This window comes from Aulostomus chinensis, chromosome 6 (assembly GCF_037954235.1).
Source record: "Aulostomus chinensis isolate RoL2024-O1b breed Wild chromosome 6, RoL_Achi_v1.0, whole genome shotgun sequence".
In the NCBI taxonomy this organism is placed as follows: Eukaryota; Metazoa; Chordata; class Actinopteri; order Syngnathiformes; family Aulostomidae; genus Aulostomus; species Aulostomus chinensis.
The window spans coordinates 26,682,801-26,706,540 of NC_141325.1; the positions used below are offsets into that span (position 1 = coordinate 26,682,801).

Here is a 23,740-nt window from a genome sequence, read left to right on the forward strand (position 1 = left end):
TTGAGCTCAACCTTCCCATGTGTCTTCGTTTGGGTGTCCTGCTGTCTGAGAGGGCTGTGATTACTGTGCACAACAACCAACCGATCGCAATGAAGAGAAGTTCGCCAATTTGTTGCTCTGACAGATACGATTCTTCTTCATAAACTATTGTTAATGTTTTGATGAAAAGTGCCATTATAGTCAATGAATAATGATGCTTCTGGAGAGAAATCAATTCAATTGACTGTCAAGTCTGCAGGAATAATGTTCTTCCCAAATAAATATCTGCTTTTTAAAACTGATAATACGTGGTGTTCATTTTAATCACCGTTCCTATGTTAACGGCCCAGCGTTCTCTTAATTTGCTGTTAAAAAAATAAATAAAACCAAGCATTAAATTACATCATTACAGCATAATTCCCCAATGTGTTTGGTAAATATCAGCTGTCATAGTAGCAGCGAGGCAGAGAGATCTGAAGTTTTTTATCAGAGGCTACAGTTTCCATCCCACTCCTGCGAGCGAGGCTTAGGGAACTGTTCCCTCCGTGGACTCTCACTCTGTGCCAGACTTCACTGGGTTTAGCACAAGAAGCACAACTTATTGGATTATGGGGTCCAGCATCTATGCTCATATTGCTGGAGGCTGAATGTGTGTGTGAGTGTGTGAGCAGGGGATATGTGTGGGTGGGCAGCCTGTGAACTGAGGGAGGGATGGAGTCGTAAATACACGATAAATTCCCATTTACTTTCCTATTTCATATGCAGAATTTCTCAAAGAGCTCAGCCTTTTCATGTTCTGAGGTTGGAAGTTTAAACAGACCCGAGGAGCCGTAAATGAAGTGGAACCATTCCGGCTTTTCATTTTTCTTTTTTTTGTTGCACCTGTCTAAATTCAGTCAACTTTTTCTGCATGTGCAGGATGAGTTTGTGACACACATTCTCGCTTGGGATGGACGATGCTGATGATGTAACACTCCATAATTGTCCCCATGCAGACGAAGATTCACAGCTGAACGATTTACTGCCACACTAAACACGCTCTAGTGTCCTCTGGGTGCCTATTCGATGTAGTAACCCTGCTCACCTTTCAAAGATTTTAGCCCACGTCGCGTGGGATGTTAGGCTCTCCCTCGTTTTCCTTCTTTTGTCATTAATTGCTTTTTCTTTTGTATCCCATTTAAATGCATTAGATGTGAGTCAGAAATGATGAAAGTAGTCTTCCATATCATCAACGCTAAAGAATGAAAGCATGGCAGGTAACCGATGGGATTCTGTCCTGCTGTGTCCAACTTCATTCAGGCATACTTTGATGCTAGATGGCTTTCCCTCAGTAGGTTGCTTCCTGAAAATTATGGCCCTTTAATTTGCCTCTTTTAATGTTTGTTCTATAGCATGGCACACAGAGAGCAAGCAGGGCAGCTGAGATTTGAGAAAGAGTGAGTACGGGTTTCACAAGGTAATATAAAACGATTACGACCGGCTACACCTGACAACTCCTGTACTCGTTACGGGCTGCAGAATATATGTTCATGATGGCCGGGACATCTCTGACTAATGATGGATTGTTGAAAATGAGACAAAAAAATCAATTTCATCGTGTGAAAGTGAAGATTAAGGGGGTCGTGAATACGGTGTGGCCCAGATGGCTGCATTCCTGTCACGTAGCTCTTTGAGGAGCCGAGCCACTGCCTCCTCCTGCCAGTGCCATCCCGTCCCAGTAGCGCTCCACCTTAAAAAGACGAATACATGTGCCTAACCGGCTCCCTGACATTGACACACAGTGAGTCATGTTGCTGTGCTATTTCAGTATGGCTGCCGGCAAACCTTGGCTTGGCTTAGCCACTCTCTCTCTCTCTCTCTCTCTCTCTCTCTCTCTCTCTCTCTCTCTCTCTCTCTCTCTCTCTCTCTCTCTCTCTCTCTTCTTCATGCTGGTCATTTGTTTGCCTCCCCTGGAAAGCTGTTTACATGTAATTTGGACATCTGTCAAGGTGGTTTGTTTGCCACCCCATGGTGCGATTAGGCAACATTTGCCAAAACTGAAAAGATAGATGATGACACCTGAAGTTTTGGCTGTAAAATCCAAGAGAGAGATTCACTTCCGCTCATGTAAGATAATTAAGAAAGCATCAGGTGGCAGGAAGGTCGTGAGCACGTCCCGAAGATTCAGATCACACGTTTACCTCCTTCTTTCAATGGTGGTCTTATGCCATGTCCCAGAACTGGCCGTCTTCTCCTGTCATACAGTCTGTTCACGGCTCTTGCCAGATACCCCCTCACACCAGGGGGAGGGAGTGGGCCAATTAACCACCTGCTGGTAAAGCAGCCGTACAACATGGCATTATACACACCCTGACACTTGCAGAACAGATTTACCAAGACGCAGTCACGCTGCATGACACCCAGGTGCAGCTCGCACAAACATGCCCCGCAACAAAGCAAAAGTTCTGATTTCACATTTGCTTTCTGATCATGCCCGGTAGCGAGAGAGCGTTACTGATTGGTTCATCTCCTTAATGAACATTATTGGCAGGATCACATTAACCCAGCACTTAGGTTTCCTAATGGCTAACGTCATGCTCTACGCTCACACCACATAATGTACACTCTCGCACAATCAATACAGAATAATTTCACCGCCCTCGTCCCGCTTAATTGAAAATGTCTCTCATTTTATTTTTGGATCATCAGCCACATGTTCTTGAAGTGTGAAGCAGATTATTTGATCTACAGCAGCGCCTTGACTGGACTTGACGGTCATGTTTGATAAGAAGTGTGACACTGAATAAGATAAGAGCTTCACTTCTGTAAATAAAAGGTTCATTTATACTTTGAGTTTGTTGTTCTTGAAGTTCACGAGAAGGCAAATCCTACATACTGTAATTTTTATAGTGTGTCTATGTGTGTGTGTGTGTGTGTGTGTGCGTGTGTATGACAACAACAACAGTGTGTAGTCATGGGTGTGTCAGGAAGTGTGATGAAACACATAAAGTGACACAAGTCAAGCATCTTGATGCAGAATTTCTTTGAAAATGTTTGTTCTCTTGGTGATGATGAGAGAAACAAACCTGACAGCTGACGCACACGTTGACTAGCACATGAAGTATTGCAGGGTCATCGCATGTGGCAGGTAATCATTAATACAGTTTAGACAAATAATACTTCTCAAATGTCTGATGCTTATTTATACAGTTCCTTCTGATATAAAATGTTTATCTATTATGATTTATACTTTATTTTGAGTTTTCATTTTTAAAAACAGTACATGAATCATCCATCCATCCATCCATTTTCTTCAGCTTATCCTGTAAAGGGGGGTGGAGCCTATCCCAGTAGCCCTCTGCCAAGAGGCGGGTTCACCTGGACGGGTCGCCAGTCCATCACAGGACCAATACATATAGACAGACAACCACCACACTCACAGCCACACCTACGGTCAATTTAGAGTATCAATCAGCCTCGTCCCCTCTTGATGTCTTTGGACTGTGGGAGGAAGCTGGAGTACCAGAGAGAACCCATGCAGGCACAGGGAGAACATGGAGACTCCACATAGCGAGATGCCGTGCTGGAGACGGGGCTCGAACCTGGAACCCTCTTGCAGTGCTGACCACTGCACCACCGTGACACCCCTCATGAAATATATATTAATAAATTCTTTACATTACATTACATTCTTTACAAAATTGAGAGAAAATAAAAACTGAAATTCCTTTGAAAAACAAATAAATGAACCTGCAATAATCAAATCCAGTTGAATGATTAAATTTAAAAAACAACAAACTAATCAAAGCAAAAAACAAAAAACAAAACACAGACCAATGAGCATTCCCGAGTCTGGGAGTGGCCAAAAGGTGCACTATGGACAGAGAGGGTGTGGCATTAGTTACTGCTGCTAAGTTTCACCTGAGAACTGAATGAGCAAGCTTCACCAGTACTGCAACACTGGCAGGCCTCAACACACACACACACACACACACACACACACACACACACACACACACACACACACACACACACACACACGCTGGATTATCTCTTCACTGAAAGGTAGGTTCCAGCTATCACTTTTTCCTCTTTGAACACACGGCAGCTGTTAATTTTCTTGGTAGTGTGGACTTGAGACTTGAGTTTCTTTTACCTCTGCTTGCTTTACATTCATTCTGCCCCTGAGCTGTTGAGAAAAGAGGTAAAAACCTGCTTGTAAATAATAATTATTTCTAACATGAGGCATATAAACAGCTGCAGCAGGAAGCAGATGACGAGAAATATCAAGGATTCCGAAATTCTGGGAGTTCTCTGATGTGAAAGCGTTCTCAAAAGGATCTTGTCCTCTCACTGTAGCTCCCAGGTTTGTTCTGCGTTCACAAGCATGAGGCTGAAGGTGGCTGGGCTTTTTCTGGTAACACTGCTGCTGAAGACAGGTGAGTCAGATTTTTGTTCTTTAAAGCTCTGCAGGGTTTTTTTTTTTAATATAAATGCCGCACTTGAAGCCAGACAAGACCGATTATGTAAAAAGTACAGAATATATGATAGCAAGCTTCACATTTCATTTAAAGGGTATTGATGAATCTATTTCCTTGGGGTTCTGTCAGTCGGTTCTGTGATTTGAGCATAAAGAGCGGCCAGTGTGACGTGCTTTTACAGCAAATGATCTGACGGTAATGTCACTGGGCGAATGCCATTGCTGATGTGCAGTGATCCATGTAATGTGTGTGGCTGACAGGTAGCCTGCATAGCATTCTTACCCTCTCCTCATGCTCCTTGTACTGCTGTTTACTTCTCTAAAGTCAGAGACTTTATTCTTCCCTGTGGAGTTTTTATTGTCTGAACATAAAAACAGGTGTAAGATTTAAAAGAAATGCATGCAGGCAGCAAAGTGAAAAGTCAGAAGCAGAGATTACACGCAAGACTCTTATCCACAAAATCCTCTTAAATCTTCACCACTTCAATATACCAGCTGTTTGATTGATTTTTGAAGTTCTTCTTCTAGCTTCCCAGTTGTAAACTATAAAGAAAATGATATCAGAGTCTGAGGATTTGAATATTTGTTGGTAAGTTTAGTGACTGACTCCACCAGCGAGTTAGCTGTCTCTGTGCTAACACGTCCTCCTCAGATCAAAGCATTTTGCTCAAGGGTGGTGGTTGGGGGGGGTCTAATTTGACTAATTTGAACTTTTTTTTATTCCAAACTCCCCTGATTGCATCTGCCATTCAAACGCTTTTATAAACAAGTCTGACTTTATTTTTATTTTTGTCACAGTGCTTTCAGAGTAGATTAAATGGCGAATGGTATCAAAAGTGAGGCAGCTTGGATTCATCAACATGGTCCATTAAAATATTTAGTGAAGGTTAAACACCTAAATGGGACATGGTGAAAAGCTCGAGAGGTTGGATGACATTACCAAGATAAATGATCAGCTCAATAATGCTGATGAGCATTTAGTTCTTTCCATAAAATGTTGAGGTGTAATTAAAAACCATAAGTGATAGCTTCAGCTTTGATCTTTTATCAATATATTCCTGACAATTAATGAGCCGGGAGCGCTTTAAATCAATGTGTAAATACTTTTCACACAAAAAATATTCCTTTTACTGCGGTTTGAAGAGATCCTTAGTTTGACTAAAAAGGCCAATTAGTTTCAGATCAGCGCTCTTCTCTGTTTAGAGGCACTGGCCCACAGCTTGAATGCCATTAAGTGGGAAAAATATTCATACATTTAAAGAGGGAGAATGTATGATAATTTTCTTTTGGATTACACACATCGTAAAGCTGGAGAACTGCATATCACAGGACGGACAAACCAGACTCGTTTGCTTCACAGAAGGGATGCAGGTGACGTCCACGGGGCCACAGACTATCCAAAAGCCCACAGGAGAGAATGTCATTCTTGGATGTACGTTCACCCCCGGGCCCCAAGACACCGGAGAGCTGGACATCGAGTGGTCCAACCTCAGCCCGGATATGACGCAGAAAGATAAATTGGTAGGTGGAATGCCTACAGACATGCTAGAGTCGGGGGTTGCCTCTCAGCTTCAGGCTCTGTTGGTGGAAAAACCTGCTTGTGTCGTCACTCAGTACAATTTCTGCATCTCAGATCTTAACATATACAGGAGGCCAGATACACCACTATGACCCCGCCCTCTCCAATCGGCTCAACTTTGTAGCTGACCCCAAGCTGGGCGACGCTTCCATCTCTATCGCTGATGTGAGGGTCTCAGATAAAGCCACCTACCAGTGTAAAGTCAAGAAGGCACCGGGTGTGGACTCAAGGAAAGTCACTCTGGTGGTGATGGGTGAGGAGAAACACTCTCTGAACTGGTACAACCTGTTCATGCTCTTCTTTTAAACGTTGTGCTCATTCACATGGAATGTTTCTTATGTCTTTTCCACTCTCTCGTTCAGTTATCACTCTTCTCTCTCTCTCTCTCTCTCTCTCTCTCGCTCTCTCGCTCCCCTCTCCAGTCTGATTGTTTCTTTCTCCTCCCCTGTGATGAACCACCATAGTAAAGCATTACCTTAAACTCATCGTCTTTCTCTAGTTCCTCCATCTGTGCCCAAATGTTGGGTTGAAGGCGGTGAGGAGAAAGGCAGCACAGTTTCACTCCGCTGCAAATCCTCCCAGGGATCCACTCCTCTCACTTACGTGTGGAGGAGAGATAGTGGAGGTGCAATGCCCCCCAATGCAGTCCAAGGTAAGGCTGCAGCTCCGCAGAAAAAAGGCCTTTCTATGAGGAGACGTAAAACCTTAGTGGAAGTTGTATTTCTGTAATGTCCTCTAACTGAATGTTCTGGGTTTTTTTTTTTACTCAGACCCACAGACTGGGGAGCTCTTGATAATGAACCATACAGACAGCAATGTTGGAACTTACATGTGTGAGGCGGTAAATGCTGTCGGCAAAGCCCACTGTAGATATGCACTGCATGCATACAACCGTAAGCCTCATTTCTAATTCCTAAGTAATGCATTTTTCTACTGTATACCCTCAAGGAACATTTTATATGTCTGGTTTGTTAACTGCTCCACTCTGTAAGCTTCTGATTAATGGTGGCATTCAGGACTGTACGGAAGGAAACCCCAACTTGTTTGACCTCTGAGCACCATGTTCCTTCCTCCAGCTACCAATAAAGTGGGCATCATCGTTGGGGCGGTGATAGGCGCTCTGCTGCTGCTCCTCCTCCTCCTGCTGCTCATTTGGCTGCTCATCTGCTGCTGCCACAAGCGGCGCTATGAGAAGGAGGTTGCAAATGAGTTAAGGTACAGTGTCAAAGCTAAGAAGGAAACATTCCATTTGAAGCAAGAAAGCACTCAGGGGGTACATGTGTGCACCACGGGAACTTTTCGGCCCCTGGCACGGTCATGGGATTGAAGCTGTAAGCAGCGCTGAGCAGGCCTCGGCGCTAGAGAAGACACTTGATATATGTATATGATGATATATAGTGTAGAACTGAACAGTGACCACACACCTTGGTTCTGGAAGAGAAAATCCTGTGGAAGTCTCAGAGGACATCTACCTTCTTGAAAAACAAGTTAGATTTGAGATCTCTCTGAGAATGAGGAGAATCCTACAGTAAACTGGATCAGCCAGGTCCCTGACTCATGGAGGGCCCTGTTACCGTGGTAATGCATACTGAGCCAGTCACTGTCAGCCTTTTTAAGATTTACAAGTTCCTGCCATCGTTTGAGAGAAGCCTGCCAGCAGAAACACGATCTATAGTATAGTTATATTAGAGTATAGTTGGATCTTATCATGATATAAGTTAAAAGTCAACTAGCACCAATGAAGTGATCCTTTGGTCATGAAATTGAATAATTCAAAACAACACTGGGTGAGATTTGCCTAATAGGGTGAGTAATTTCCAGGACCTCATGCCTTTTTCTCCATTTTCATGTTGCCAGTTTGTCAATTTGTTACATCAGGCATACTTCATGTGGCCACTAGGTAGTGCTGTGACTAAATGCAGCCCGTAGATGTATTCAGGATTGGAATTTCATCAGTTATATCAAGCTCAGATAGGATCTGGCCTTGAGGAGTCCAGTTACAACAGTTCCGTGTTCAATGGTGAAGAATCAAAATTCGCCGCCTTGCTCCAGTTACACAGTGTAACATAAACTCAGTCTTCCCTTCACCAAGATTTTAGGAAGATTCTGATCTTATTTAACATGGATCTGGTTGACCCTCTCCTCCCTCCAGCTGGCCCTATGAGTAATCTGCTACATGTACTGGGTACCTCTGTGGCTCATTCTCAAACACTCCACCAATTTTGCTGAAAATCGTCCACACGGGTTTAGCATAATCCTGCTGACAAACACAACTGAAAACCTCCTTGGAAGAGATGATAATCTGACTAGGATCTGTTTCCTCAGGGAGGACGTCCAGGCTCCGGAGAGCCGACCCTCCAGCAGGCACTCCAGCAGGCACTCCAGCCTCCGCTCAGTCTTGGGCTACCGCACCCACCATGGTGTGCACTACAGCTCGGTGAGGAAACATCTGCCCAGCGAGTCTGGAGGCAGCTTCATCCTCTCAGGGAGGAGCAACATGACATCACAGCCAACCGCTGAAGGGAGTCGGCTCACCCCTCTGAAATATGACCATCGCTACGGATACCCTGTGTAGCATTTCATATGCAGGATGGACTTTTTAGAGCAAGCACACGAGACTTCTTTTAATGCCAGTGTAAAATAAGGACTGTGCTCCAATGGTGCCTCACAGTATCTTGGGGATACTGATGCATTATTAGCACTCAGCGTCTGGACAAATGTTGAATGTTTGCTGATGCACTGTAACAAAATGTCTATATTGCACAACAGGGGAGAAAACACGCTTCTCTGAGTCAAGGCGAGCATTTAACAAACTGTATGTCAAATGTATATAGCAGATGGTATTTTGTTTCCTTTTCTATGATGAATGTACTCGCTTCTGTACAATAAAATTCTTTTTAAGCGACAAAGAGAAGAGTACAGTGCAAATCCTACACATGGTTTCCTCACTCTGAATGTGGTGTCAGCACTGCATATTTTAGTTCTTGACGCTTTTCTGTTATGACAAAACGTACTAGGACAACATCTGAAAGATGCTCCCAGGATACTAAATCTGTCAATTCCCTCCAAAAAAACAAAAAAAATCACACTTTTGCAATCGTCATAATGAAATCAGATGTTGTGTGTTGAGACTCAGGAATAGGTCATTCAAAACAACTAAGTCAGTGAGCTTGGAGATGCTATAAGATGAAAAATGGTGCCAAACAAAGAGCTCTGCTACAGCCTGATCTAAATCTGCAGTTCTGATGGCAGTTTTTTCCCTCTGGTCCTCCTTACAAAATTTCATTTACGCAGCGTACTGTTGCAGCATGGCCTGGTGTGCTGAGTTCCTACAGTTTCTTGCAGCACAACTAGTTAACTAGCTGTTGGTCTAATGGCAAATATCTGATGCACTAAACCCCCCGCTGGTACTGTAAGCAGGCAGTCAGCAGTCCGCCTGCGGCCCCTCCTCCCTTCAAAGTGCCTTGTATTAGCCCGATCCCCTTTTTGAGCGGCGTATGTTGAATTAATAAGAGCTGCTGGAAGGAGGGAGGGTTGCTAGATCTGCAAATAAATTCAGATCTGCACCACTTTAGGGCAGCTGTGGTGGAAGATGTATTCACATCATCTGTCAGTAAAAGCACCAATACCAAAATGTAATGTAATTATGAAAATATATTCAAAATACTGGAAGTGAAAGATGTTCATGTAGAAGTGTCCCTTTGTTTTTGGTATAGCTCTTTTTGAATTATTCTAATCCGACTGCTTTTTAATACGTATTTTCATAATTCCTAACAATAAAATAATTTGCACGAATCAGTTTAATTTGTAAAACTGAAGCACATGAGTCACATCATTTCCCTTCTCTTCTGTTCTCTTGTTCTCATCCAACCCCATCGGACGTTCACAATCCCTTGACTTTGACACTGAACAATGCTTCTGTCAATACCAATTAAAAACTATTTAAACAATATAAAAAATTAATTCAAAAACATGGGGTTTAATCTGCAACTGGAACATTTCTTTAAAAAAAACACATACACAAAAATGTGTTTCATAAAATGAAAAACAATTTATGAAAATGTGCTTAGACGTCACTTGTCTCTTAAACCTCTTTAGTTTGATGTTTGACATTGACATTTTTCCACCCGAAGCAACAAGAAATGGCATCTTAGAGATTTACCCCTCAGGTAGTCGATGTTAAAAGTATCGCCTTTGCCTGTGATCCCTCCGTTCATTATCTACATTTGCTATATTCCTACACATTTATTCAGGATTTTCCTGTAAATTGTGTGCGTCTGTGCTTTATGAAATCCTGAAAATGAAAAGTAACAGATGACTGAAGCTGTCAGAGAGTGATGTCAAAACTCCCTCTGGGGTGTAGTGGAAGCAAAAACTGGCATGAAAAGAACAACTTAAGTTAAAAAAAAAAGAACCCTCACACATGCTTACATAATTATGAATATATTTTTGGATCTTAATTTTTTGCAATTTGTTGCTCTGATAGTTTGTATCTGTTTAGTGTGTCTCGTCGTCCTGTGGTTCTCTTGCGCCCGTGTTTTACTTGCTGTACTTCTTATGTGTTTATTTGTTCTCTATCTTTTAATAAGAGAACAGAAATAGAGATTCAAAAAGTAAATTGTTCTTCATCTTTGGACTTCAGAACAGTGCTTGGGTAAATTTAGGTTTACATAGTTACACTCCTCCACAGTTGCACCGGAACCTGTAAAAGCCAGCCGAGGCTCAGAGACAGAACATTTTCAGGTTGTTTGTCCATCTCATCCCAGTTAACTCCATGTTTCAGAAATACCCGAAGGAAATTTCTTGAAAATATGGCACCAACGTCCACTGACACCCCAGGATGAACTGAAATGGTTTTGGTGGTCAAAGGTCACTGTGACAGGCACAATCAATGGATACAAGAGCAACAAAGTATTTTGAGGTGACTTGGAAACTAACCAGCAGCAGCACTGCCATTTGCTGGTTACACACACGCTCAAACACCCGTAAGAGCCATGTTGTTGTACTATTTGCCTGTGGTGTGTTTGATTTTGTGACTTGTTTGCTCTGCGTGAAGGCAAATTGAAAACTTAACTTCTGTAAGTACATATTAATGTCTCAGTCCTTCTGTTTGCTCAGTTTAAACATCCCAAGAAACACACATCAGAGGGAATGAGGACTGTTTTTATGTGCCTGCACATGCACGCACGCACGCACACACACACACACACACACACACACACACACACAAACACACAAGCCCGGTCTTTGAACCAAGCATGAAAAATAGATACAGTAATTAATTGCAAATACTTGTGTGGAATCCTCAATCAGAAACTACAATCTCCTCTAATAACAACTTTCTTAGAGGGCAGCAATTTAGAAGCCCTGGCACTTTAATCATTAGAAGCAAAGACTTCCACTGTGCTTTCACATTCAAAGGGGTTTTTTTCCTCTCTCTTTTTAAAAAAAAAAAATGGCTGATGAAATTTGGACTTGGATTGTTATCAGAAATTAGCCTCCCTATTATGCAGCATATCAAGTTAAGGTGCTGTTCACAAGGAAACGTGTGCATGAGAATATTAACTGCTTATGTAACCGAACCAGCTTTGTTTTGGTTCAGTAGTCGTGCGTAGAACAAGCATCCAAACTGAAGATTGTAGAAGCTTTGCCTGCAGGACAGGCTTCAATAATAATGTGCTGCATTAACAGGGCTATTCCTCAAGGTGATTCAGAGGTTATTTGCCTTTCTTATCAGGTAAAGAGGTGTGTGTGTGTGCGTGTGTGAGTGCGGTCGTGTGTGTGTGTGTGTGTGTGTGTGTGTGTGTGCGTGTGTGAGTGCGGTCGTGTGTGTGTGTGTGTGTGTGTGTGTGTGTGCATGTGTGTGTGCATGTGTGCGTGCGGTCGTGTGTGTGTGTGTGTGTGTGTGTGCGTGTGTGTGTGTGCGCGCGTGTCAGTCTGGTGTTTGTAAATATGTGGTAGGACAGCAGGAATATCTAGTTTGCATGGGGAGTCTGGTAGATTGAGGTCTGTCATGCTGCGCTGGTCGACATACAGTAAAAGCCACCGGATTTTGGTAATGCCTCTGTGTCCTGTCCCCCTTTTTGAATGCAAATACAGCACCTGTGGCCACAACTGATGCAAATCATCATACCTATAAATACATACATATATATATATATATATATATATACACACACATAAGTCGCGGTAAAGGAACACTTCAATCCAACAACTTCACCTTGCTGTGCGCGTTCTGCAGACAACTCCAGGTGAGGATTAACACTCGGATAAATAAAACAAAGGATCCTTCGGCTTCAGCCAAAGGTATTGAATCTGACATTTTGTGAGTTTGCAAACAAAGAGTGAAAGCAGAAACCTTGAGTGGGATTCAGAAAAAAAAACAAAAAAACAAAAAAAAACAGTCCACCCCTTGGGACCTTGGTCTGAGGTAAAAATATTTTTTTTCAAGCCTAATTGCTTTCATACTTTAATCTCAGCTTCTGCATTTTGCATTGATAACCAAGTTGCAGATTTAAAGCAATACTTCACACAAAAAAATTCCATTTTGACTTTCAAGTACTTCCAAGTAGGAGCTCTGGATTCACAAAGACAAGTTTACTGCTGCGTCACTTCTTTGAGGCTCCACAATGTAGAGAGACGCAGCTGTGTATATTTAGCTTGAAGTTAATGGCTTCTGACAGCTAACAACAACAAAAGCGTCCAAAAAAAAAATCAGTTTACAAACCCTCAAGTGTATCGTCCGGTATAATCCATGTCTGCTCTCTCCTCCTATGCTCAATACTTCACTGTAATTTATTGCTTGTTCACTGTCGTGCCAAGCGTGACCAGCTGGCGCATTCAGTTGAACCTTTACACTCATTGGTGATAGCGACAAAGGGTTTGTGGATCACCGAGCATCGTGCCTGGATCCAGGAGATGTGGATAATATTGGCTGATTCTCTTAAGGGTTTGTAAACAGATGTCTTTGGACAGTTCCGCTGCTGTTGGTTGAGAAGGGTGCCAGTAACTCCGGTCTAAATATAGGTTGCTAGCTCTTTTTGTTATCTTGAATTCACAAAGAATTGGGGGGAAAAAAGAACTTTGTGAGTTCAAGGTACCTATTTGTGAGTACTTGCGTGGCAAAATACACAGTAGGGGTGAAGTATTACTTTAACATGTGTATTTTTAACGACTAAGGGAGATTCAAAATGTTATTTCAATCTGTTTTACGTTTCAAAAAGCTAAATGTGTGAGTTTCTCCTCCAGGCCTTTTGACAAGCTGTGACGGATTCCATTCCGAAGACGAAATGAAGAATCAGAGTGTGTGTGCATAATTCTTGTCATCCCTTTGAATGCAGCAAAAAGTGAAACACTTCAAAACCCCACACAGGCAGTCGAGTACTTCATACAGTACATAGATATGAACTTTTCCTTGTAAATGTTTGCACTGCAGCTGTGCCGTTATGTTCGGGGCTAATAAAATGGCCCTATGGGTAATGACAGGTCTGCTGGCTGTCACCACCATCTTCTTTAACCTCTACATCTTCTTGATGAGTCTGCGGAACTACAGGCAGAGGAAGCAGTGGAGCCCAAGTGAAACCATCATCGTGGCGTTGTCTGCGGCCAGCATGGCTCACCAGCTCGTCTGCTACTTCTGGATGTCCATGGATGAGTTTGATAATAAGTGTCGAATCCTCCAAATGACGTACACTGTGATGCTGCTCCTGATCTTCAGCCTGAAGTTCACTATCATGTGGGACAGCAGTTTTCTCACCTTCTATTTCAGCACCAAACTGGTGAACACACCCAATCGCTGCTACACACACATTCAGGCCACCATCCTCAAGCACATGACATTAGTGCTTTTCCTCATCCCCCTGAGTGGCTTGGGAACCTGCATGCCAATGATTGTGATGTTCCACCCAGCCAATTACACCCAAGCCAACAGAGACTGCGGGGTTATAATGCCCGACACACACTCCGGTCGCATTTACGAAGCCATCTATCTGCTCCTGGCTGATGTAGTACCGGGGATGTTCATGATGAAATGCTGCATCTCCATCTCCATCCACTTGGCCATCCATCTCCGCCACATGAAAGCCAGCACCAATGGCACCCATTGCCCCAAGCTGGGCTCTCAGATGAGAGTGATCCAGATGGCTCTGTCTCTGGTGGCCGTCTTCCTCATCTTCCTTGTGGTCGACCTGTATGTAAACTATAAGATAGCAGTGTACAAGGAGAACGCCATCGTGCTCACCTTCTTCTTCACTTCCGTCTACACGACTGCCACCGCCATGGTGCTGATCCTCGGGAAGAAAACCCTTTGGAAAGCACTGATTTGTGAATTTAATATCTTCTTGGATGAATATCTGTGTTTTTCCTGTCTGAAAGTGCCCCAGCAAAAGGCCAACTGTTGCAGTGCTTCTGCAAAAGTCAAGTAAAAATTGTGATAGATTGTGCTAAACTCAACACCTGAGACACACCTGATTAGTGATCATTTATTCTAGCAGTTTCCAAAGTCCTCCCTTCCATGTGACTCCAGGACACAGGAAAAAAGCCAGATAAAATTAAAGTGTTTTTGGAAGTAATGCCTTGTACTGGATTATGTGCTTGAGATTTAACAGACATTTTACCAGCAGTTTGCTGTTTTGCTGTTAGCCGTCAGTCACCATTAGCTTCAAGCTAAATACATAAAACTGGCTCTTTCTGAATTCTGGAGTCAAACAGGAGAAATGCAGGGGTAAAAAAAAAAGAAGTCATTACGAACGAAAGACGCCTGTTTGTGAGAACTCTAAAGGCAAAGTGCACTTTTTTGGTAAAGTATTGCTTTAATAACATTGTTTCAAAGCAGCTTTTTTAACTGTCTTAGCCAGTGAAAGCAGAGCTAGAACTGCACAGATCACAGCTGCCAGGTAACAAGCACACCATTTAAATCACATGCTCATCAGACTGTACCTATGAATGTTAATATTTCAATACAACAAATAATAGTCAGGCTCATGAGACAGACGCACAAGCATGGCTGCCAGACATGATGGAGGTCTGTACTCATCTAAGAAGCTTAAAAAATACATGTAACTGTGGTGAGAGTACAGAGCATATTAATAAAATAAGAAACTACCCACAACCTGGATTCTTTCTCACACAAAGGATTTAAGAGTTTTCCCTCAGGTTGCAGATGGTTTCAGCTGAACATACACACACACACACACACACACACAGGGGCAGCAACAGTAATCATAAACTAAACTGCGCAGGGAGAAGCAGATCTAAATGCTGCGAGTTGGTTGTGTGGTTGCTCACTGGTCCGCTGCAGGAGTGTGTGTCTGTCTGCCCTCAGCAGTTCCCAGGTGTAACTATGAGTGTGTGTGTGGGTGTGAAACTGGGTGTTCCTGAAAAGTGCAATCGAACCTACCCTGGGTAAATAGAAGGAGAAAGGTTTATATATTTAAAAAAATAAGACTAGCGGATCTCTCAGCTATACTCCAATAGTTCACACCCTCTGGCACCACCTAGTGAGGTTCAAAGCAGATACAATAGTGAGGCTAATCCCACTCAACACACACGCTCGGGATCCCTCCAGCAACTCAATGGACAAAGTAAGAACTAGCATATTTTGCTTTGATGCAGGGGAGTCAAATCCCAGCAAGGCCTCCGCTTCCATCTTCCTGTCTGTCTCTCTCTGTTGGAGGGAATCAATTTAAGCATGACAGGCACAAAGAGCTCAAAAATGATAAATATGACCAATAAACACTTGAAAAAACAAATATAGAATAAATTTCCATTTTAAGTTCTTTGTTTGGAAATGATAATAAACCATCTGTACATATTTATGCAATGCAACAGCTTTAAACTGCATTCTATCACGTGTATCTCAGTATAATTACATCTCTGTGTATATGTGTGTATGTGCATGTTTGTGTGTGCGCATGTGTGTGTTTGACCTGGGACTCCACAACACAAAGTTCAGACTCGATGTCACTCACTTGTCAGCCGAGAGGAAGTTGTGGATGTCAGTGATGTAAATGAAAGGAACAAGCCTCGTGATTGATGTCTTCAGATTCTTCACAGCACAAACATGCCTGAACCATGGAGGGGGTTTCCATGGTAACACTTTAGAGCATCCAACTACACCTGGCAGTTGCAGCGTTGCTCTTCTCACATGAGAGAACATCACTTTAAATAGTTATTGCTGAACTCAGAGGGAGAGTGATATCCTGCACCTCACTATCATGCAGGGCGGAGGCGGCCATTAGCGATCAAGATTAGCACCCATCGCATAACTCTGATAAACATCTCCGAAACTCCTCCCTGCAGACCTCCTCCCCACAGAAGGGCTCCTCACCTCCTGAAGTTGTCTGCCAAGATTTGCACACACACACTCTAAATACATAAACCATCAGTTTCACATCACATTGTTTGATGTTTTTTAACTGGAGTGAGTCATCTCCTTTTATTATGTCGATTGAAAGGACCTAAAATAATAATGCCACAAAAACAAAAGTTCACAGGTCTTTCAACAAGTTTTTATTTCTGTTCAAGCAACAACAGCATTTATTCATATTATATATACATACATAGACATATATATATATACATATATATGTCTATGTATGTATGTATACAGTATGTACATACAACTCATATCATATCTCTTGAGGCAATATTTGTATAAAATTTGATCCCTGTTGGGAAATGCAAACAACAGAGAAAAACAATGCCTTGTAAAACAATTAAAAACCTAAAAAAATATTCTACAAATACTGACAACTTAATTAATGATTAAATTTGATTTAGTTAAGGAGCGTGCATGCATAAATTTGGCAGTGCACAACAAAGCAATATGTTGAAATATGACTACATTCATGCAGCATAAAAATAAACCATCTCTGTACACACTGGATGTGCAAAACAGCTGAAATATTCAAATTCAATTAACAGCAATAATTTAAATTTCTAGAATGAAACCAACACCTGAAATATAAAACCAAAGTGAACTTCAAAGGCATCCATGCTTGTACCATACAGTGTTTAGGGTACTTTGAAGGAATAGTTGGATATTTTTGCAGACACACTGATCGACTCATAAAGAACACAGATCCTCTTTAATGGATGTAAAATATGTCGATACAGCGAGGAGCCGGTTTATGGAGAAAATCAACTCACAATGGTCCTCAAATGCAATATAACGTGATTCTTGCAGATTGGGGGGTAACAAATGCATCATCTGATCAACACTCAAACATGAGCCAAACAGAAATGCACATATACCAACTTGACTAATTATCAGTATTTTGCATTTTACACTTTCCAGATCTGATCATTTTCACTTTTGAAATACTTCCTGTGTGTAGTATGTATAATGTAAACAAATACGTGTGACCTTCTCTCGTGTTTATTTACAGATGGTTAAAAGTGCGTACACGGATCGCCTGATAGTCACAGATCGGGTTACACTCGCATGTGGAGTTCTGAGGGTCTTCGCGGTCTCCAGCACCAGACAGATCCACAAACACACTCTGCCTTTCCAAATTTGCTTCGTTAGAGTGAGAAATGAAAGGCGCATTTTAGAGGTCCCACAATAATTGTCTTACATTTTCTTTTTCATCCAATATAAATTTGTGACCACTATGAGTCTAGTTTCTCTCCATATCTGCACACTTTGCTTAACATGAAAACTGTAAACAAGAGTCAGCAGCTAGCATAGTTTTGCTATTAAGCTTCAGAGGTGTTGGTAGGTGTGCTTTTAAACAGAGCAGAGGATCTTTCTCTTTGCGTTTAGTCTTTACACTAAGCTATGCTAACTAGCTCCATTTTACAACGGCATCAATCTTCTCATCCAACTCCTGGACGGCAAATATGTTTATTTCATCAAATGTCAAACTATTCCTTTAAGTAAAAGCTATCCCCAACATCAACAAGATGATGTTTGGAAGCATCAGTTACAGTAATCGGATCAATGACATAAACAAGCAAAACAACAATTTCATAATCACATTCACTAATAACATCCAGTGTCTTTGAAACATTGTGGTTTGGAAAAAAATGGTGTTTGATCACGTTACTGAACACCGCCATCGGACACAAAACAAGTACATATCAACACATATCAATTCTGTACATTGTACTCCCTGCTCTTGATCAATGCGACATTTAAAAAGTGTCTAAAACAGCTTTTCCTGTTCAGATATGGAATACTAGTAAACAGCTTGGGGCAAGATCAGTCATCCAGTGCCACTGCAGCAAATGAAAACAAAATATTACATTGGAGTGTTGGTCATTCCTTTTCCCTGCTAGTGATAGTGATTTTTTTTTCTTTTTGAAAAAAAAATCTATTTCGTCAACTAAAAAACAAACACAGCATCTAAATCAAAGGATGCAGTGACCTTTTGTACCCAAAATTCATACATCCATTTTAGTACCATAAACTGCTCTCTTACGACACTGCACATATTCTTCCTCCAGGCTTATAAACACAACTCCACAACAAAGAAACTGCTCGGAATTATTAGTGACTTGCATCAGATAGTAACTTGTACCACCAGAGAGCCTACGTACATCCCACGTAGACGGTCCTGCATCTGTAACCACGCTTCATCACGGCCAAATCAGAGAACTACAAACTTAAAGGCGTGTGTGTGTGTGTGGGCGTAGCTTTACTGGGGGCTGTGCTCGTATGACGGGAACATGGACTTGCGTGTTTTGGGAGGCGGCGGAGGAGGCTTACTTTCAATTTTCATCGGTAGCGGAGGAGTGAACTGCGAAAAAAATGAGAGAATGGAGTTCATGTTAGAACTTCAAAATGAAAAAAGAATATCTTAACATTTACGTGACATTAAATATGCAATAGCGAGGGTTTGCTAATTTCTCTGAGCGACTGCACCTCTGAAGAGAACCCGACGTTGTCAATCTCGTGCGGGTGTTTCTTTGGAGGCATTGGAGGGGGGGTCCCTGGTGTGTAAATGCTATTGACATCGTTGTCACTGAGAAGAGATGAAAAACCTGCCACAGAATAGAGGGGGAAAAAGCATTTCATACTGCATCCATCAGTGAATATGCATGTGTGTGTGACCTGATTGGTACTACAGACCAGAAATTGCTCACACAACGTTAGCATAGTCCCTCTTTTCTGTGTGTGAAGCATATTAGTAAGAAGAGAATGATGACATGCGGTGCTAAGAGTTTCTTTGGTACATACTTGAGCTGCGCGGCGTGCGAGGTGTGTGTGGAGAGCCAGGTAGAGGGCTGAGAGGGTTAGATAGGCTGAGCTGTGATGAAACACCGTGGAACAGGGAGAGGGTGAGACGGCGGTCTCCTAACTGCAAACTTTTGGGCCTCTGATGCTTCTCTGGAGGAGTCTGGAAGAAAACCACACACAGATACATCTCCATGTAAAGCAGAGATGCTACTCCCTGTTCACAACTGAATAAGATAATATTTTCTCCAAGACAGGTACATAATAACAGCTCACCTCATCTACATCCGACTGCCTCTCCAGCAGGACCTGGGATTTGCTCACACTCCATTCTTTCCTGTTCTTTCTAGCAATCCGATTGTCCTCCTCTGAGCGGCACAAAACCGAGGTCCTGCGATCACTGGGACGGGACAACAAGGAACTGGTTGTGAATGATGGGGGCAGAGAAAGAGACACAGAAATATGAACAACCACAAAGACATACGGTGCATTTGATTTAGGCTAAGCTTAATTTTGAATTTGAGGTAAAAAAACAAAACCAAACTGGCTATTAAAATAGCAGTCTTGATAGTGACTACAACACAGGAGCACAAAACTAGAAACAGCGTGACAGAGGCAAAGAAAGCAGGGAGAGGATGCAGGAACCGACTCTTGGGAAGAAATGCAGGAGGGTCCATCTGAGGACGCGGAGCCGCTGGAGAGGCCTGAGGAGGCGTTGGAGAGGGTTGAGACAGTGGACATGCGACGCAGTGTGGAGGACAGGATGTAGGGCATCACCACCGAGCCCACGCGACTCTTCTTCCTCTCAGTGAGAGAGCACGGCTGGGACACACAAATGGGATTAAGCATCATCAGGGAATCTTGGCAGGGGAGGAGCACAATGACAGACAAAACACAGGTCGCAATGGACTGGCTAAAGGGAGATTTATGGGCCTGCACTAATATAATGTAGACTCCGCTATGAATGAGAAGAGTTTGATAGGAAGGCAAGAGGGCCAATAGCTTAAGTTGGCACCCTCTTACATTAAATTGAGTTTGCAGTTGGCAACACACCAAGGTTATGACGCCATAATGCTTCTCCACTTTCTCCCGAAGGTCTTGGAAGCAAGTAACCAGACGGTTGTGTAGGGGCTTCAGCTGCTCTGTCGTCTTCTCCCCGTGGATGCGAATCCCATCTGCCAAGAGAGGGATCTAGAGGAAGAGACGAGCACTTAAAATATCACAAAGCATGTTCTGCTCTAAGGTCAGCGTGAATGACTACGATGGTGGAAGGATTTACCTGCAGGGCGATGAGGTGTTTAAGGACCTCGATGCGCTCGTGGTCATCTGGGTGCTCTTGGATGTAGGTGTCTGTAAAGAACGCCTACAGAGGATGAAAAGCGGATGAAAAATGTGAAGCGCATTAAAAAATACTGTGTACAATATAGCTGCAAGTAACGCTGAATATGTTTCCACAGCAGCTACCTAGGGATTAAAACAGGCTTGAGGCCACTCGGAACTGATTTTTTTTTATCTTTACAACTCATTTTATTGGAAGTTTCAAAGTTAAAACACACAGTTAAAAATACTTGTAGTGCAGACATAAGGAAAACCTATAACCTAGATGGACGTGGAATTGATTTATTTTTTGACACAGACAAGAGAGTCATGTTTATATGCGTAGTCAGGACAAGCCTGAAAAAATGAATAAATGAGTGTAGAAACATAATGATGCTTCCATAATGAACAGATGGGTCACTGAATGATTTGATGAGCATGAAAATGATGTGAATCATATGCATGTTATTATTTATATAGCACCTTTAGAGAGCAGAGACATCACAAAGGAAATTGAACATTAAAAAAAAGGAAGTCTAAGCAAGTGGATCTCAAGCCAACTGCTCAGTGTCCTCATGTGGAAGACTGTTGAGTCGAGATTAAGGAAAATACCGAACGCTAATCATAGGACTTTAGTTGAGATTATTTCCATCTGTACTTGAGACACAAATGTATCTGAGGTTTACAATGTTGGTCTGCCTTTGCAAACTAGTCCAGTTGATGCTTTACATCAACGGTTGGGCAGCCTTGTATAATTCAGTCTACTGTGGAGAGTGCAGACTTTAACAGAATATAAAACAGAGGTATCGAATGACTTTTTTGTTGCAAAAATCTCACCCATTATTCCCTGAAGGATTTACAGAAATTGCATTGATTAATGCCCAAAAAAGTTTTGTGCAGAGTATGATGATGACCTTTGACATTTTTGATAAAGACACCAGTTCCTTGTTAAATGTTATGGGGAGATTTGAGCAAAAATAAGTTAGCGTTAATGTTTTAATCCTACGGTTATAGCGCAGTCACCGCGACACTCAAAATCAAAATCGTTCGTTCATCAGTCCAACTGTGGCAAACTTGATGCGATTCCCTTTGAAATACGATTCCTTTGCTGCCGTGGAGGCCTAAAAATGAGAACCAATCAGCCCAGTGACACACTGGTCCAGAGCCAGACCCTGGTCCATATTGACAATTGAATTACTGATAGAGGATTGAACTGAAAAGAATCCAGACCCTCATCTCAGGGACAAGACTGGGAGGAGCAGAACTGTGGATTTCTGCTTGTCTGCAATTGGGAGGAAATCCATTTTTAGACTGCGTAGGCAGGAATACAATTCAGACAGTACGAGCTGAGGTTTAAAAAGGTGTATATTTTAATCTCATTAGTGTAGCAGTGAAGGACATGCCCTTTTAACACTCTAATGGAAACCTGGACAAAGACCTGCAGCTTGGGTTAGATGAGGAGCTGAAACTGGGTAAGAAGCGGCCCAGAGACACCCACCTGCAGTGCAGATCCAGCAACTGAACCGCAGAACAGCACAAAGATGGAACATTCAGCTGTGTCACCTCCTATCAATATGTATCATCCCAGAGTCTGACAAAAGCTGTTTATGAGCCCAATCAACAGGAACCAGACTGAAACTTATCAATTACACGATGCTCTTCTGAAGCAGTCATGAGCTGCTTAGCAACCGCATCTTGTGAAGGCAACGAGGAAATGAGCCTGTAATTTTGGGGCTGCTGAGGATCAAGGTTTGATTTTCTTAGGGGTGATTGAATAACAGCTCATTTGGTTTGAGCAGGGACACGAGCAGATAGCAAGGAGTTGTTGATTATGGAGAATAGAAGCAATCGAGCCAATGACACTTTACACAGAGATTGTGGTAAGGTGTCAAGAGGGCGAGAGGAAACTTTCCATTCGATTAACTAGGTTCATGAGGTTCGCGAGAGTTATTGGAGAAAAACTGCAGGCTTGTAAGCAGAGGAGAGCCCAAGATAGGAGGAGGAGATAAGGGCTAAATGGTTGATCTTATCTCATTAATCGTACCCACAGACAAGACAATCCACAGGTGAGGCAGGAGTAACATCATTACTGTCAGTGTACTATTAGCTCAGGCATCACAGCGATGAAAGGGTTTAAAAAGTGATGAAATTTAAAATCTAAATGAAGGTAGATTGGTTGATTTCCAAAGACATTCAACTCTGCCGACAGTCTCTTAAGAGAACAGATATTGTCATTTATCTATGTGCTGGGCTTAATCTAAGTCAGCGATCTGGTTTTAATGGGGGCCACTTTATCCAGCGCTAAAAGGTCTTTGTTTGAAAATTGTTTAAAGAAGTCCACATCGCTGCGAAGCAGCGTTACAATGGAAAGTGGCAGAAAACTGTAGCAGACAGGTGATTATGGATCAGAGAGCTATTAATAAGCAGGGAGGGTACGAAATTAAATCAAATACAGTTGTGATGACTAATCAAACAACCTCACAGTATAATAAATCAATCTTCAAACCAAGAGAAAAACGAGGTCTCGAGTATTCCTTCTGTTGTGTGTCCAAAAGACTGATGTTAATAAGACTCGAGGAAGAAACATCGTCAACATGAATGTTCGACTCCTCCACTAGAGTCCAAAATCTTGTAGTCTCTATCCTAAGGTGTTGCCAAGCTGATCAGGCAGCTTGACACTTCACTAAGACACTTTATGTTGGATTTTCCTTTAATTTGTCACCTGTCTGTATGGATGACAGCCCCTTTTATAATTTTTCTTTTTCATACCTTTCAAAGACGTAGTGCAAACAGTCCTCACCACAGAGAGCTTTCACTCTAAATAAGGAGACAGCTTTGCATTTTATTTCAAATTGAGATCAAATATAGATGTCAAATAGCTTCAGTGAGGTAGGTTGGTTTGTGGAAAAGGTCTAAAAAGGCTCGACGAAAGAGGACAAATTTGTTCCTTTCAGAGAAAATTGATTCTTTTTTTTAAAAAAACAAATGCATCTTTCATACAGGCTGAGAGGATTGTACGTGTGTTTGTTACTCTGTCTACACGGAAGCAGTGTCGAGGTTATCAGCTGGACCCAAGATCAGAGTCAGATCCCTTCACCCTCATCCGTGAATCCGACCAGCATTGCTGGATTAGGATCCACACGTCTTTCCACAATGTTTAAAAGCAGCTCAAATATGTGAGTTCATGGAGGGGGAAAAAAAAAAAAATCTGACCAGGGAAGAACTGGTT

At 42.3% G+C, this 23,740-nt stretch overlaps 3 protein-coding genes across 6 annotated transcripts in view; 2 read left to right on the plus strand and 1 right to left on the minus strand.

Annotated features, from left to right (window-relative positions):
* Nucleotides 1-3,934: 3,934 nt before the first annotated feature.
* Nucleotides 3,935-9,298, plus strand: vsig8b (V-set and immunoglobulin domain containing 8b). Of its 2 annotated transcripts, none has more exons than XM_086205476.1 (8): nucleotides 3,935-4,023; nucleotides 4,318-4,397; nucleotides 5,799-5,959; nucleotides 6,072-6,270; nucleotides 6,517-6,669; nucleotides 6,788-6,910; nucleotides 7,094-7,232; nucleotides 8,343-9,297. In XM_086205476.1, the coding sequence occupies exons 2-8, from the start codon at nucleotides 4,346-4,348 to the stop codon at nucleotides 8,590-8,592; spliced, it is 1,077 nt and encodes a 358-aa protein (XP_086061602.1). In that variant the 5' UTR covers nucleotides 3,935-4,023; nucleotides 4,318-4,345; the 3' UTR covers nucleotides 8,593-9,297. The 2 variants fall into 2 exon arrangements, with proteins under 2 accessions (XP_086061602.1, XP_086061601.1); XM_086205475.1 differs by lacking the exon at nucleotides 3,935-4,023 and adding an exon at nucleotides 4,026-4,162 and having other exon boundaries at nucleotides 8,343-9,298.
* A 4,164-nt stretch (nucleotides 9,299-13,462) lies between these two features.
* tas2r202 (taste receptor, type 2, member 202) lies at nucleotides 13,463-14,440 on the plus strand. Its single transcript, XM_086205477.1, has one exon. It carries the CDS (start codon nucleotides 13,463-13,465, stop codon nucleotides 14,438-14,440), a length of 978 nt encoding a protein of 325 aa, XP_086061603.1.
* Nucleotides 14,441-16,511: 2,071 nt separating this feature from the next.
* dock5 (dedicator of cytokinesis 5) overlaps nucleotides 16,512-23,740 on the minus strand; it is a 36,129-nt gene continuing 28,900 nt past the window's right edge. The window contains exons 45-51 of one of the 3 annotated variants that reach the window (XM_086207242.1): nucleotides 20,474-20,557; nucleotides 20,248-20,385; nucleotides 19,844-20,016; nucleotides 19,471-19,594; nucleotides 19,198-19,357; nucleotides 18,883-19,001; nucleotides 16,512-18,757 (exon numbers count right to left, since the gene is read on the minus strand). In XM_086207242.1, the coding sequence (XP_086063368.1) occupies nucleotides 18,656-18,757; nucleotides 18,883-19,001; nucleotides 19,198-19,357; nucleotides 19,471-19,594; nucleotides 19,844-20,016; nucleotides 20,248-20,385; nucleotides 20,474-20,557 (900 nt within the window). In that variant the 3' untranslated portion in view covers nucleotides 16,512-18,655. Of the gene's footprint in view, nucleotides 18,758-18,882; nucleotides 19,002-19,197; nucleotides 19,358-19,470; nucleotides 19,616-19,843; nucleotides 20,017-20,247; nucleotides 20,386-20,473; nucleotides 20,558-23,740 lie in introns of those variants that run through there. The other 2 variants (XM_086207241.1, XR_015116632.1) reach the window with 2 other exon arrangements.